This window comes from Colletotrichum phormii (assembly GCF_030913505.1).
Source record: "Colletotrichum phormii strain CBS 102054 chromosome Unknown BDP81scaffold_4, whole genome shotgun sequence".
NCBI lineage: Eukaryota > Fungi > Ascomycota > Sordariomycetes > Glomerellales > Glomerellaceae > Colletotrichum > Colletotrichum phormii.
The window spans coordinates 204149-219376 of NW_026851446.1; the positions used below are offsets into that span (position 1 = coordinate 204149).

Below are 15228 nucleotides of genomic sequence, written 5' to 3' on the forward strand. Positions count from 1 at the left end.
GATGGAAGTGTTGGCTGGTTGGCTGGGCGTGTTGCGTGAGGTGGTGAGGTAAGGTACATGGATGAGTCCGATTTGGCCGTGGTTTCCCCTTGGAAAGCCCCGAGCGAGAGTACCTGCTCCGTAGTCCGTACATGAGGAGCTCCGCTCTGCCAGCTTCAATTCCATTCTATGGAAGGTGCCACCATGCACCGTATCCCCATGCTCCCTCGTTCTTGCCTACCTTTGGTCACTCCGGTCCGGTAATGGGAGGAACCTAGTGTATGTACCTGCCCTCGCACCTTCCATCTGCCTTATTCCATCTGGAATTGTACCTTTCCTGAGCATCAGTCACAAGGATGGACTTGTGACGTAAGAATCTTAGGTAAAGGATCTTGAGCAACGCATCCTACCTTACTTTTTACACACTCAATCACCTTGAGTCAAGGCATCAAGCAACGGTTTGACCTGTGGCTGAACCCAAACAATACCTACTTTGATTGAGAGAAACAAGCCGTCAACAACAACACTGCGCCTGTCTCAACCCAATGGAACACTACGACTTGTTGAGGGGCAGAAAGCGCAAGTACCTCGACCGGTCGGACAGCAAGAGGGGTACTTCGAACAGCTGTGAGCAGCCCCTCTATTTCCTCTTACCACCACGTCAAACGCAAGTAACCCCTCCCCCCACCCGGCCATCTAATTGACGTCAAAAAATTGCAACAGCACCACTTTCTGCAGGGATCCAATCGTCGCCTCTGCTTTTTTTTTTTGGTCTTTTTGGTCTTTTTGGTCGAGGAGCTATCAATAATTGGCGGGGGCCTAGACCTGACACCACCGAAACCGCCTGCAACAGACCACGCCAACCTGGGCGGGCAGACGGTACGGAGACACCAGTTATTTGGGGTGCCAACGGTGCGCGCCGACACCGCCATTGGCCGGGTGCGCAGACTGCTGACAATCATGGCATTTGACTTTTCCACCTTCAGATCTCTCGGCCTTATTATTTTGTGTCCCGCTGCGATATTTAATGGATAGCCCCGTCGCCCATCGAATGACTCAATTCTCTGACCTCTAGGGTTGCGACTATTATCATCCACGCAGGGTGACGTCTCACCGAGAAGTATTCTCGGTGTAATTCTCCCATCTACACACACTCAGATACTCGCAAGGTGGAAAACTGAAGCTTTGGCTCGGACTGATGTTATTCTAGGGTTACCCGCAACAACGAATCTCCGTCTCACAAACCACCCCTCCATCCCGACCGACCATTTCCTTACCTCATGCACGCCGGGCCCCGGAAAAGCCAGACCAATCGCACTACCCCATGACGATAACCTCCCCTCCCGGCCATCAACTCTTCCCGTCCGCGCCTCTGCGTTTCCACCCCCAGCCTTAGCCCATTGCCGAAGGCCCGGAAAGATGCGGGATCGTGTCCAGCTTCCCATCCTTTGTCCGCCGAAAACCGACTCTGCACGCCTTCAAAACGCCCCTCGACGCCATTCTTTCCTCGGCACAACCGTCCCCCCAAGGCGCGATACCTTCTTTCATTGCCGGAAGAATTACCCATGCTTCGGCTCATCTCGTGTCTCTGATATCGTGCCTCTCCACTTCCAAGAACTCGCCTGTCCACCTTCCGGCGCAAACACGAGCTCGCATCTCGAATCTCGGGTCCCAACCACGAGCTTGCATATGCCATGACATGGCTTCGCGACCTTTCAACAAAATGGCAACCAATGAATGGTATCGAATCTTGTAATCTCTTCAATCTCGTCTAATCCGTTCTACCGCCGTCCTGACCAATATCTAGCACTCGTCATCTTCGCCAGTGTTCCATCCCGGGAAACGCTGAGCACCTCGGCCATCTCTCCGGCCTTGCCATGTCCTCATTAGCGCCATCAAGTCATGGGTATGTATCCGTGTGTCCTCTTCTTTCTCACTTCGCTATATACGATCTCCCGCTCCAGAACACAGCACCCTTTCCGAAATAACCTCCCGAACCCCCCTCCTCAGTCGAGATCCAGATCCTCCATTGCCTCCGCAACAAAGGTCTGGTCCGCTTGACGCCCCGAAGATGCCCGCTCCTCCGGCCGCACCCCGCCATCGTCCCCAGCTTCGCTAGTGCTGCCCTCGCTCTCCGTCTCCGGTGGCGTCTGCAGCCCCGTGGCGTCTCGCGCCCGCATATTCCGCTTCAGCATGCACATTTCTACCGAGATTCCCGGCCCGAACGCACACCCCACCACGTAGTCCCGGGCTCGGCCCTCCGGTGCCACGGCATCCATGTCCTTGGACCGCAGCCTGTCCATGACGCTGAATATCGTTGCCGAACTCGAGTTGCCGTGATTGATATATGTGTCGTAGCTCGCTCTCATGTGGTACGACGTGATGCCCATCGTCGTCTCTGCCCCTGATAAGATGGTCGCGCCCCCGGGGTGCATTGCCCAGTCGAAATCTTCTGGCTTCTGATAGTTCAGTGGTAGTGACGGTACGGAGGAGAGCATCTCGGCAAACGTCGACGGGATTGCAGCCGATGCGAGCTTCGGTACTCGCGGGGTAAGAATCACTTTCCAACCTGGATTGCTCTAATTAGAAAGGCCGCTCTCATGCTTGCTTTACCACGGGTTCTTGAAACTTACCAACAGGATCAACATCGAAGCCGAGGTCCTGATCTGTGTCGGGAATGATCTTATGCTCCCATCCCAACAGGTCGTACACAGGCTCCGTTGGCTCGCCTACGCCGTTGCTAAGCACCACGGCGCTCGCGCAGTCAGAAAAGAGCGCGACGCCGATCCGGGTCTCTTGCAGCTCGTCGATGCTGTTGAGCTCGCTGCGCACCATGGTGGTGCTGACCTCGAGCGCGACGCAGAGGATCCTCGCCGGTTTCCCGCGCGCCTTGTGTCCCAGCGCCAGGTTCGCCGCCGTCCGCAGCGTCGCCAGCCCGCCGCTGCAGCCGACCCCGTGGAGCAGGACCTTTTCAACCTGGTGTGTGATGCCGAGGCCGTTGACGACGTAGTGGTCGAAGCCCGGGTTCGCGCTGTCGGTGCAGGTTGTCGATACGACGTGGGTGATTTCGGAGAGATCGATGCGCGCTTCGTCAATGGCTTTGCGGGATGCTTCGACGGCTAGGGGCACGCCGTCACTCATGAAGACCTTGTGGAGATCTGCGATGGAGGGGGCGTATTTTTGGTTGACGATTTCGTGCTCGTGAGTGCCGATGGAGGAACGGTAGTCGATGCCTGTGAACCTGTTGATGGAGAGAACCTTTTTCATGCTACGCGGGGAGCTCTGGTCAGATGGTGCGATGCTACGCCCAGACAGGGTATCCAATTTGCTTACGAGGGTGATTCTGGGTAGAACTTGTTACTGAGGTAGTCTATTGAGTCTGTCTTGAGCGAGTAGGGCGGGTACTGGCTGGCGACGCCGATGATGGAGAGACCAAGCTCTCCGAAGGTGTTGGGAGCCGCCATTGTGGTGTATGTGGTGAGTGTGCGTTGCGATGCGGGGGAGGGGTTAGCTTAATTGGCAGTTCCTCTTCGATTGGATGTGGCGTTTTGTTTGTATTATGTCTCTGTCAAGTGAAATTCGACGTTCAACAAGAAGAGATCTAGGTCAATGGCAGGACGAAGGAAAGAGAACACTTGCTGAAGCTCGGGAGAAGCTATGGGAGGTGTTTGGCAAGGGGGTAGAGCTATGTGCGAGCCGCAATCGCTCTTGCGCAAGAGAGACAAGGGTGGATGGGTGCTAGGTGGCTAGTCGTGTAGAAGTGATGATATCACTGCGGATGACGGCACACAGGATACCCGAGTAAACGTAGGACGGGCAAGGAAACGCTATGTCTGGTGTATTTGCCAACGTGGTGTAAATCGTAAGTATGTTGCCAACGGGAGAAACGATGGACAAGCGAGGCGGGTACGGGTTTGTGCCAATTCTAGGCCTCTAGCAATCGTTGGAAAGGAAAGCCAAAAAGTCGGTCAAGTCTAGCGTGAGTTGGAGTAGTCAGGTCAGGCCAGATGTATGTTAAGAGTGAGAAGACAGAGCAAGTGGGAGGCGAAGATGGACGAGAGACAGGCCTTTCATGCATTAAGGAAACATAATAGTGACGCCGGCATTGAGCATGGGTGGTGGCGGTTGGTGACTTGGATGGTGGGTGGGATGAGGCAAAGGCGACGGGGGGTGGAGGGGGAAAAAGGACAGTATCCCGTATGTAAGGAAACACAAGCGCCGCCCTCTTTTTTGTCGTAGTTGCACCTCGAGCTCAACAAAACCGGTTGGCCAAAAGGAGCTACCCTGCCATACCTTCTCCGTTTGGCGGTGCTCTCTGCCTACTGATTACTAGGCTCACATTAGACCACGATGCTTTCTCCAGAGTCCAGACACCCTGAACAACACATGGACAATGGGAATATCGAGAGAAACAGCAAGAGGGTGTGGTGTTCCTCGCCGGAGGCTGGTTTGAAAACCCGCGCCGTGTTTGCTTGTGGCGATAATGGCAGTCAGTGGTCACAGTGGACGAATCTGCTCAGTAGCAACAAGAGACAGAGGAGTCGGAGGAGTTGTTGCACCGTTTCGTTTCGCAATGAAGTCCTACCCCCGTATCTTGGTTCCCCCGACTCGGGGTTCTGCCCCATCCTGGAATTTACGAGAGAGCGCCCGGATTGACTTCCGTGCCGAATCTACCTCAGGGGTCCAGCAGTGCGACGCTGCAGTGCGGTTAGCTTGCAAGGTAGAGGTGAAAAGTAGGGTAGCCAACCCCGGAACTGAAACATTGTCTGAATCCAACCTTCGGAGCCATTGCTGGCGAGGTGGAGTTTCTCTTTTTCTGGGCTGATGGCGCTTCTTGATAAGTTGGTACTTACTTAATGTTGGTCCTTAGGTTTGACACCTTATGAAGAAGACTCTTATCGCGGTGAGTATCCTAATCCCTGTACGCTGTTGGTCTAGTAAGGAAGCTACAAATACATGATTAGAAGACCAAGGTCGAAGCTCTTCTGGATAATGGTACTGCGCGTGAATCGTGTTGCACTGCGGCTGATCACTCTCGTTGAGATGGATGACCATCTGCACCTCGAGCAATCTTTCTCACTGCCACAAAACCAGTGGGTGTGAAAGGGTCTTCCCCAGATGGGATCGGCCGCCAGCTGTCAGGAACCAAGATGCGATTATTGGGAGGCCATAATCTGACATGCGTGAGTTGGGTTGGTTGGATGCTGGTGTGCCAGTTGCTGGCCATTTTATTTTTTCGTCTCATACCTTGCGAGAAACTTGCCGTGACCAAGAGGTCGGCATGTCTCATCCGATACTGTGTTCCATCCCAAGTCACTTGCTCTTACAGGCTTCCCGCCTCTGCTTTTCCTGTCCGTGTTTTCCAGAAACTGAAAGGGTTTGGGAGTCCATCCCGCGGCCCGCGCTGATGCTGCCATCTCTTTTCTTTCAACCTCTTTAAACGTTGCCAAGCAGATAAGCATATCCTCCATATGCACTGGATGATGTGACGATGTGCGCAAAGCGTACATGAACAGGTCAACACCTATCTGCATTGCGTATCACAAATACAGGCCAAGAGCTTTGAAGCTTTCTTGCGAAAAAGACACGTGGCATGATTCATGAAATGGCTCTAGGCTCGCGTGTTCTGGTGAACAGAGCAGGGGGAGCTTGTAGGCGGCTTACGAGAGTTGCAGCTGCTTGCGAAAACCCCAGTAGCTTAAATCCTCAACCTCGGCTCCCTCTGCTTGTCACAACATTTCATGCGTAATCGGCGGGGGGTGCTGGCCTTGCTTTCCTCAAGACCTCAAGACCTCAAGAGCCAGTCAAACGCATCCTAATGGAGCTGACCAAGCCTTATAAGGCACTTACAGCGTTGTACGGCATCGCTAACTCTCTGGACGGATGTTGACAGAGCGATTGAGCCTGATTTGCGGCATCCTTCAAGATCCTTCCCGGGCTTCATTTCCGAAGGCATACGAATGAGTTAGGTGACGAATATCTGTAGAAAGGACAAAAATAAGATATCAAGTAAACTGTAAACTCATCGGAATTGGCCCAAGTTGCAATCAATTCCTACAAGTGAAGCTACGTTCGAATGTCGGAGGGAAAGTTTCAAGATAAATAGCATCAATCCCCCCGCTCGGACTTTTGAGTTGCTCCACGGCCGACCGAACCCTTCAAGTCTCACCGCGCCGGTGAACATACGCCGATCCGGGCAGCTCCGGACTCTGAACTCCGGAACGACTGTCGCATTCTATAATTGAGACCAAGGGAAGAGAAAGAGCTTCAGTGGCTTACGCCTGTACGTACGTGCTGTGAACTACAACGATGAACTAGTGATGCAGACTCAAATGCTCACTGCTTGGAAAAGTTGCACCCACACCAGCAGAGAGCACAGCTCAGCTCTCCCCGTTCAGCCCCAGCTGCCGCTGACCTAGACGCATCACCAATACAACCCTCCACTCCACAAGATGTCGTCGCCACTAATGCAACCCGCCAAACTCCCCTTCCTCTTCCACATCGCCATCGAGACCGCCGCCGCATGCTCCTTCATCCTCAAGCCCGGCAGTCAGCTTACTAACCCGCCGGTCGCCGCGCAGCTGGTGCTGCAGCAGTTCGGTGGGTTACTGTTGACCACGAACCTGATCTGCCTCATCTTTGTATCGCGGCCGTTTGACGAGACGAGCAGGCAGGTCGCGGCGGCGCTGGCGTTTTGGCATGTTTGGCCGTGTTGGCGCGCCTATGTGCGGTTGAAGAGGCCCGAGGTGGATGATCTGGGGAAGGAGAAGGGACAACAAAAGGGAGAGGTGAAGACTACGCAAAAGACTCTGGGGGGGCCGGCCGTTCATCTCGCGGTACATGTTGGCATGTTTTTGTTATTTGCTCGGACTGTTTTCATGTGATGGCCTAGAGCGTGGCCGCTGCTGTAGGATGAGTTTGGAATTTGATACTACTTTTGTTGCTCCAATGTTGAGAGAAACCTATGTGAATCCAATGCCTGAGTGACTTTGGCACGGTAAGCCCGACGTTTCTATCGGCTCTACCACGCATTCAGTAATTCCAACTCATCGCAGTTGCCCTGTTCTTATAGAGTCGATGCTACAAACAACAACCCCCTCCAAAAGCTTAGCCACGACCAAACCCGCCCTTGGCAACCTCAATAAACTCCTCCTTACTAACCCACCCTTTTCCCGAAATATCCGCCATATCAATCATCCTCCTCATATCCGCCTCGCTCAGCGTAGAATTCACCTCGCCACACACCGCCCTCAAACTCTCGAGCGTGACCCGCCCCGTGCCGCGGGGGTCGAACATCTTCCACGCGTCCTCGGCCTCCTCCTGCGGATCGCGGCGCATCAGCAGCCATGCCGCGATGGCGGAGAAGTGCTCCTGCGGCATGCGCAGACGGGACGGGCTGCATGGACCCCGCGACGGGTCGTGGTCGTGCGGCGGGACGCCGTGGGCGAGGAGTAGGGCGTAGGTTTCCGTGCGGGCTAGGTCGAAGCCGATGGCGCGGAGGGCAAAGGGCCATTCGCGCGCGTTGAGGGAGCCGAGGTTTTGTTGGTCGACGACTTCCCACTGGTGAGCTGTGTCAGTGTTTGCTCGTAGGACAGGAAGGGTGAAAGGGGTGAGACGTGAGACGTGAGTTGGTGTTGACAGGTCGGCTCTCAGATTATATCAGAGAGAGCGTGATGAATTGGTGTTGGATAATGCAGGGACTTACAGCTTCTCTGATGTTTTGTTGCCAGTCGGAGGGTAGGGCGGCCAGGTCGCGACGACCTTGGGCCATGTCGAACATTGCCGAGGGGGTAGACATCGCGTTTTTGTGTGTGATATGTGTCGTTACTTCTCCCTCTCCTTGGAACCGGTCTTCGGTGTTCCGGGTATCTCAGATGGTGGCGAGTCTCGCCACTTGCTTGTAGCGGCTGCTAGCTTTATGAGTTGTAGGCGCAAAGAGATTTGAGAGTGAGTCCCAATGAGCAGGCAGGATCGATGGAAACAAAAGCGCGAAATATCAAAAAGGGTATCAGAAATATGAGACGGAACGGCGAGAGCTAAGGGGGAGCTCGGCTATGAGATCTTCATTTGTGAGATCTCATGCTTTAACGGGTGGTGGGGCTCGACTTTTTGAACGAGAGCTTCCAGTGAGATGTCGGTTCAATCGCGTCCCAGGTTCTTCTCATCGCGCTTGCGTTCGCGATGAAAAGGTACGTACACGAGCCATGGAGAAGATTCGGTGGGTCTTCCTCACCAGATCACGTGATGACCATGACCATCAATGGCTTCAAGGTCCAACGAATGGATCATGCGCTGCCCGTTGCTAGGTTTCTTTTCGATGAATGGAGGATCGCATTGTATTATCAAGTCATTCGAAGTTCAATGAATCGGATTGTTGTAATCTGTCGCTCTAGGTAGTGCTATTGAAAGAGACCCGAGCTGGGCCATCACTCAGCCGAAGTTACTCCGCAAACAGATCCAGTCTACATAGAGCCAATCAATTACATCCTCTCATCACCACCCCCGAGGCATTGACAGTCTCCAGGGTCGCTTCAATTGCTTTGTGCATTGCATCTCTCTTTGACTCTCAAGGTAATTGTCTGTCACCTGTCAAAGGCCATACAATGAGGCCAACACTTTTCCGTCCGTTCCAGTCGACTCTTCGAGTTCTGGGCCATGAAAACCCCTTGGTACAATCCACGATTCCCTCTTACTCTTGTTCACTCTCACTCACTTGCTGTCCTGCATCTCTTCATACTCGAACTTACTAACATGCGCAACAGGGCCTGCCGAAATCCGGCACACCTCCCAACTGGCCCAGGAAGCCCGTGAAGAGGAAGATCACCGGCGTAGAGAAAATCATTGCGGTTTCTTCCGCCAAGGGTGGCGTTGGCAAGAGTACAGTCGCAGGTAAGGTCACGAAGTAGAACTCGAGCGCACGCAGAGAGGCAAACAGTAATTCATGTTTTATAGCGAATTTGTCATTGGCTTTTGCACAACTAGGCTACAGGGCGGGAATCCTGGACACCGACATTTTTGGCCCTTCAATTCCGACACTCTTTAATCTGACCGGAGAGCCTAGGCTCTCGGAAAGTAAGGACTCTGCACCTCATTCACCGGCCCTGCTCGCCAACTGACAATCTCGTCAGACAACCAGTTAATCCCAATGACCAACTACGGTGTCAAGACCATGTCCATGGGCTACCTCGTTCCAGAGGATGACGCCGTGGTATGGCGAGGCCCCATGGTGATGAAGGCCATTCAGCAGCTACTCCATGAGGTGGACTGGGGTGGATTAGATGTCCTCGTGCTCGACCTGCCTCCAGGCACAGGCGATACGCAGCTCACCATTACACAGCAAATCATTCTTGATGGTAAGTCATATTCATCGTCGCAGCACTAGGCACACAATTGTCGGCAACCGCTCATAACAGCCAGGATCCATCATTGTCACCACACCCCACACACTCGCAGTCAAAGACGCGGTCAAGGGCGTCAACATGTTCAACAAGGTCAATGTCAACATTTTGGGCTTGGTGCAAAACATGTCACTCTTCAACTGTCCACACTGCCACGGCGACACACACGTTTTTGGGTCCAACGAAAGAGTCGAGCGCATGTGCAGAGATCACAAGATCGACTTCCTAGGCGATATCCCCCTGCACCCGTCCATCGGCGACGACGCGGATCTGGGCAAGCCCACCGTCGTATCAGAGCCATCGAGTGACAGGGCAGAAATCTTCCTCAAAATTGCGAAGGATATTGCCCCAAAGATTGACCTCCGCTCACCGTAACTCGCCAATGATTTGTGGCGGCCAGTAAGCGATGTGTGTTGAGGCCGAAGTAATAGTGTAGGATATCCTGTATAGCCAGATGTTTAGTCAAGGTGGCCAAGAAGCTGGGGAAGTTGGGCATCTCATGTATTTGTAACAAGGACCCCTCCACGCATTATGCGCAGAGTCCAGATGGGATCATAATCCCATGGTCGTCTGGAGGGAGTAAAACACATGTGTACAAACCGTTAGCCTATGTAACGCGGAAACAAGACACTTTACCATGAAGGGAACGAGAGTGCCAAATCACCCATGAACCATGAACGCCAAAGCCTTGAACCTCCTTTCTTTAAGATCCTCCCGCATTCCTACGCCCTAGCAGCAGTTAGTCAAGCTCGTCGTTCTGTTGGTAAACGTGTCGACTGCGAGCAGTGTCTTTCCGCATAGCTTGTCCGGAGCCTGTGAAACCGACTGTGACCACGTTAGCATCATCCTCAGATTTGGCTTGGCGAGAGCAACGTACCTCGGCCGCCTACGCCGTCGGGTGTACGGAACATGCTGTCCTTCTTATGTTTTCCGAACTTGGACTTGGTGTTGAACTCTTGCCACTTGGATTTGCCCTTTTCCAACTCTTTCGTGGCCTTGATCTTCTTGGCTTTAGGTGGCTTTGCGGCGCCATCGGCAGCATTCTTCTCTGCTTCAATCTTGGCTTGTTGCTCTGGGTACAAGCTAGCTGCTGCAGATGTAACAACACCATTAGATGGGCCTGGCGGACGTGCGGTCGGTTGTGTGGTGTTAGATGCGGGCGCTGATGCTCCGTCAGCCTTGCGCTTGTTGGAGATGGGGCGGATGTCCTTGGCTCGCAGGGTTTCTGTGTTGTCGTAGCTCTTGAACTTGACAATGTAGACGGGGTCTGTTGAAGAGCCGGTGATGGATGTGATTCGAGCAGGATAGAAGCCTCTGTCGCCCGATGCCCATTTCGCCGAGACAGTGTCGTTCACCTGGTACGTGACGGGCGGTTCTTCCTTCTCTTCGGGAGCGGGAGCAGCCTTCTTAAAGGCCGGATGGTTCTCCTTGGACCACTTCTCGGGCTCCGGTGGGCTGGGCGCTTTCTGGGGTACGGGCTTAGGCGCCTGCTTTGGCTGCAGCTCAGCAAGAGACTCGTTTAGGAGGGAAATCATGCCATTCAACTCCGCCTGAAGATTCTTGAGTTCGGCATTTTCGGGGTCATCTTTGAGGCCGGCGAGAACAACATCGAGCTGTAAAGGAAAAGGTTAGAAAAGGGACAGACATTAGATCTGAAGGAGGGGGGTATTGCGTACCTGCTCTTGATACTGTTTGCGGTCCTCTTCCAAGGCTGCAATTTGGCCAGACATGATGGCAGCTGCTGCAGAGGTCTATCGCGGGTTGCGAGTGTTAAATGGCTGTCGGGTACTCGGGTTATTCAAAGTACAATCGGATGCGACTGAAGGTGTCACGGTGTTGAATTAATGCGATGGTGCGGATGTAGACAGCGTACCTAGTGATGAGGCATGCGAATGGTTGATCTGTGACGGATGCCGTCCATTTGCGGCAAGAAGCTTATCCGGCGGGATCACGTGCAGATAATGGGGAATCCTGGGCGAACCAACTGCAGCGTCATCCCAGCTGTTGGCCAATCACAGAGCGTCTGATTCGTGCAGCGCAGCAGCCCCCAGACTTGAGTGTGGGATTTTTTAGGAATCGTGGAATGCAGGGGTGGGAAGCGGTTGAAGTCGGGTCTAGGCGCACCCAAAAGCAGCACGCACAGGTGCTGACGATGGACGTTAGCGGGCGTCGCATGCCGATAATGGACCTGAATAGCGCCGGAGCCAGCGGTGGAGAGGAAATCGTGGTGCCTTCCATGGTCTCGGGTACCTTGTCTAAGGTAATTTAGCCAAAGGGTACCTTAGACAACCGGACGGGAACTTCGACCTGACTCTTTTCCTCTTCTTCACTCTCTTTTCCATTACACTACTTCTCCTCGCAACCTGCCTGCCCCGAGAGAACAGCGCAGCATATTTCAATCTTTTCTATCCAGACGCAGATACCCGAACTCCGAACACACCTCGATTGCAAGACGGCTCTCCTCCAGCTTTCCTCGTCTGCGGCGCATATTGTCATTCCTTTAACTGCGCAATCTCTCGCCGCAATCGGCCCCCAATTGCATCCCGCGCTCCCAGAGTTCCAGTGCCCTCCCTCCCTGTAGCTTTCGAGGCATTACCTCATCGAAACAGCAGCGCGGGCAGCCACCACCGCAATCCATCGGTCCTCCGAACGCCCACGCAACGCACCGCACCGCACCCGCGCATCAGAGAACAAGCCTTGCTACCACCCCCAAAAACCTGTCGACACCCTTGACATTGTACCTTGGCTGCAACGGCACCACATAGTACCTATTCGTCAAGTATCCCCAGGGGGGTCGAATAAGCAACCATGGTTCGAGACAAAGACAGAGACGGTGATGAATCTTCGGCGCCCAGCCAATCAAGACGCCCTCCTCTCAATCATCAGGAGAGCGATTCGACAAACAGCGACCAGGCTCACCGAGACCACCATCATCAGCACCGGTCGAAATCCCAGAAGCACGTTGTCGGCGGTGGTCGGCTACATGCACGCGTTCCTTCCTCCAAAGCATTACACAAACACCATGGCTCGACTGCCTCAAAACTGAACAATAATCGCCGACAAGCATCCCCTTCGCCCGATCGAAATCGCGCCTCCGCAGCTGGCCATCGCCGAGTCCAATCCGAGGCGAAGCTTTCCCACGACAGCTCCTCTGCCAACCTCAGCAAAACCGCCTCCGCCACGAGCTTACGGCGGAATAAATCCCACGGCGAAGTCAATAAGCCCGCAAAGATCAAATCGGTGGAGAAACTCAAGAGAACCAGCTCGAATCCAGCCGTGAACAAGGTCAAGTCGCAAAAGTCACAGGTACACTTTGACTTGGGTAACGACGGCCAAGACGACGAATGGGTTGACGCCAGCACATCCGCTTCACCATACCTATCAAGACGAGGGTCGCTAGCCAGTACACAAGCTTCTGCGAAGCCCGACGACGGCAGCAGCAGCGCAAATAACTCTGCCAGCAACTCCGCGAATAACTCCAGAGCAGAAACTCCCGCGGTGCAATCATCACCTCTAGTCCCAGCGACACCCGATCGCGAGACCGTACAGCACAAGGCCTATCTGACCTCGAGATTACTTCAACGCACCCCTTCCCACGGCGCACCTCCCAAGATGACGGCAGACACAGTGTCCGTCTCGCGGCGGGGCAACTCCTCATCCCCCGATTCCATCGGCCGCGGCTCGACCCTAGGCGACTCCCACAATGTCAGCACCTTACCGGGTAGCGCCGGCGACGAGCTTATTTCGAGGTTCGTCAATGCGGGAAGCTCCGGCGCAGCGCGCGAAGGATCTTTCTACCAGCTTCCAACCCCTGGCCCGGCGAGCTTGCGGTCGGAGGAAAACCCCCCTCGAGGGCGGCCGCAGTCCTCGGGATCCGGACGCCAAGGAAGACACCGCGATCTGCCATTGTCAGACGATGAAGATGGCGACAGTGCTCTCGAGACTCGCAAAGGCCGCGACACCGACGGTACAGCGCTTGCGCCGCGGTCAGCTAGGCGCTCCGCCCAGCCGGCCGAGAAGTCGCGAACGCAGCAGAAGCTCAACCTGCAGCGCGCCAGCTCCGTCATTGAGCCAGGTCAGGCGGTGGGAGGAGGCGTGGGCGCAGTGGGCGCGAGTCCCCTGGTCGGCATTGGCGGGCCTGGCTACGATGGCGGCGCGAGCCGCGACCCACGCGTCGCGAAGCAGCTGGAACGGACAGGGATGGAGTATCTCAGCGTCCGCCGTTTCCAGAACCCCGTGGTGCGTTCGCTCGATCGCCTTGCGCAGGTCAACCGCGCGAACAAGACTCAGCGGATACCGCGCAACGGGAACGCCAATGGCAACGGCAAAGCTGCGTCGGTGCGGGGAGGCGTCACTCCGGGAGGGCAACATATGCGCAACTCGAGCTTGAACGAGGCGGCTCTGGCTGCGGCATCGGGCGGCACCGGCTCTACTCGGAGACCCGTCACCCCGCGCGCTTATTCTATCCGGACCAACGGGGCCGGATCTAGCTACGAGGCCGACGGCGACGACCATCAGAGCAGCCGGGCCTTGCACGAGGGAACGGGCGTCCAGGGCCTCAGTGGGTCGAGTCTAGTGGGCGGAGAGGAAGACGAGGGTATCACGGCGATCCTCCGCAACCTGTGGGAGAAGAATCCGGACCTTAGCGCCAGCCAGGAGTAGGTTGACCAGGCTGACTACGCGGATATGGATCTCATCCCGACCGACTCGTGAACATTGAGGAAGTCAACAGACCGGCCAACAGGCCATTCCTCCCATTGTTGATAAGCAGGCGGCTAGCGATTGGAAACGAGAAGGAGGGTTGCGTGTTTTAACAACGGACAAAGGCGTACTACAAACGGTCTTCAACGGGGCCTGGACAGGACCATGGGTTGGGGGGATTTGTGATGGGGTGTGGCTTCATTGAAAAGCATCAGGTTCGCTGCAAATCAGTTCCCTTCTTTGCGGAAAAGAGAAAAAAGGGAACAGGCGAAATGGAAATCATGGGAATGGCGGTATACACATACATACAAAGACCTAATAATTCACCAAGCTTTGATTTTCAAAAGACATTTTGTTCCTCCCCCTTGGCTTCCATTCAGGGTTCAACCGAACCCTTTAATTTGTGATTGACTTGCATCCTTCAACGGCCATACATGAATGGCTATGTCCCAGACATGAGCGTTGAGTTGGGGCCAGCCACATACATACATGCTTTATGTACCTACATATACACACCTCAACCGGTGAGCTCGGTGAAACCACATGGTCCAGAGATAACACAATCTGCACACCTCAGCGGCTCAGCCTCTATTGGGACTCAGCTAAAAGGTCTCTCTTAGCACCTTGTCTAGTAGATTGGCTCAGATAAAACCAACCTACTGAATGATCCGCTCAGACCAAAATCTCACCAAAAGCATGCCAGTGGCTCACATGGACACTGTTGAGGAACACACAAGCACCACCACCACCAGACCTCACCCCCACCCGCTCCCAAAAAAAGAAAAAGGTTTCACATGCGCAGGCACACACATACAGATTCACAAGAGACATGCAGTCAGGTATGGCTGAAATTCTTCTTTATTCGATTCCCCTAAAAGCGTGGGGGGTCATACACCCGTCAATGCCCTTACAACGGCCGGACGGAGCTATGTACGTCTGTCTGTATGCCTCTCCTTCGTCTTGTGTCCCTGTCCAAGAAATTGATATAAACCCAAAACGCAATACTATTTACCTCCTGGAAACCCCAACTTGCAATAACACCGAGAGTGCCGGGTCATGAGGAATGACTAATCAAATGAATGCGATGTCCAATTGGTTCGGGGTTGGGGGGGGGGGGGCTTGCTCTGCTGCACTCCTGCACTCCGACCGG

At 54.4% G+C, this 15228-nt stretch overlaps 7 protein-coding genes across 7 annotated transcripts; 4 read left to right on the forward strand and 3 right to left on the reverse strand.

Annotated features, from left to right (window-relative positions):
• Nucleotides 1-230: 230 nt before the first annotated feature.
• On the forward strand, nucleotides 231-1828 carry BDP81DRAFT_158004 (uncharacterized protein). Its single transcript, XM_060581971.1, has 4 exons — nucleotides 231-258; nucleotides 362-606; nucleotides 1190-1719; nucleotides 1787-1828. Exons 2-3 carry the CDS (start codon nucleotides 525-527, stop codon nucleotides 1675-1677), a joined length of 570 nt encoding a protein of 189 aa, XP_060448681.1. The 5' UTR covers nucleotides 231-258; nucleotides 362-524; the 3' UTR covers nucleotides 1678-1719; nucleotides 1787-1828.
• Nucleotides 1728-3673, reverse strand: BDP81DRAFT_158039 (chalcone and stilbene synthase). Its single transcript, XM_060581972.1, has 3 exons — nucleotides 3313-3673; nucleotides 2613-3247; nucleotides 1728-2548 (listed from the first exon to the last, which is right to left on the reverse strand). Exons 1-3 carry the CDS (start codon nucleotides 3441-3443, stop codon nucleotides 1986-1988), a joined length of 1329 nt encoding a protein of 442 aa, XP_060448682.1. The 5' UTR covers nucleotides 3444-3673; the 3' UTR covers nucleotides 1728-1985.
• A 2477-nt stretch (nucleotides 3674-6150) lies between these two features.
• On the forward strand, nucleotides 6151-6960 carry BDP81DRAFT_158082 (uncharacterized protein). Its single transcript, XM_060581974.1, has 2 exons — nucleotides 6151-6266; nucleotides 6332-6960. Exon 2 carries the CDS (start codon nucleotides 6432-6434, stop codon nucleotides 6861-6863), a length of 432 nt encoding a protein of 143 aa, XP_060448683.1. The 5' UTR covers nucleotides 6151-6266; nucleotides 6332-6431; the 3' UTR covers nucleotides 6864-6960.
• Nucleotides 6961-6974: 14 nt separating this feature from the next.
• On the reverse strand, nucleotides 6975-7905 carry BDP81DRAFT_158079 (uncharacterized protein). Its single transcript, XM_060581973.1, has 2 exons — nucleotides 7685-7905; nucleotides 6975-7539 (listed from the first exon to the last, which is right to left on the reverse strand). The coding sequence occupies exons 1-2, from the start codon at nucleotides 7775-7777 to the stop codon at nucleotides 7087-7089; spliced, it is 546 nt and encodes a 181-aa protein (XP_060448684.1). The 5' UTR covers nucleotides 7778-7905; the 3' UTR covers nucleotides 6975-7086.
• A 596-nt stretch (nucleotides 7906-8501) lies between these two features.
• Nucleotides 8502-9929, forward strand: BDP81DRAFT_158112 (P-loop containing nucleoside triphosphate hydrolase protein). The gene is made up of 5 exons (XM_060581976.1): nucleotides 8502-8648; nucleotides 8742-8868; nucleotides 8932-9051; nucleotides 9108-9332; nucleotides 9397-9929. Exons 1-5 carry the CDS (start codon nucleotides 8583-8585, stop codon nucleotides 9750-9752), a joined length of 894 nt encoding a protein of 297 aa, XP_060448685.1. The 5' UTR covers nucleotides 8502-8582; the 3' UTR covers nucleotides 9753-9929.
• A 5-nt stretch (nucleotides 9930-9934) lies between these two features.
• On the reverse strand, nucleotides 9935-11264 carry BDP81DRAFT_158108 (uncharacterized protein). Its single transcript, XM_060581975.1, has 3 exons — nucleotides 11054-11264; nucleotides 10255-10990; nucleotides 9935-10202 (listed from the first exon to the last, which is right to left on the reverse strand). Exons 1-3 carry the CDS (start codon nucleotides 11105-11107, stop codon nucleotides 10117-10119), a joined length of 876 nt encoding a protein of 291 aa, XP_060448686.1. The 5' UTR covers nucleotides 11108-11264; the 3' UTR covers nucleotides 9935-10116.
• A 921-nt stretch (nucleotides 11265-12185) lies between these two features.
• Nucleotides 12186-14039, forward strand: BDP81DRAFT_458317 (uncharacterized protein; the record flags this gene model as incomplete). The annotated part of the gene is made up of 1 exon (XM_060593398.1): nucleotides 12186-14039. One exon carries the CDS (start codon nucleotides 12186-12188, stop codon nucleotides 14037-14039), a length of 1854 nt encoding a protein of 617 aa, XP_060448687.1.
• Between the last annotated feature and the right edge of the window lie 1189 nt (nucleotides 14040-15228).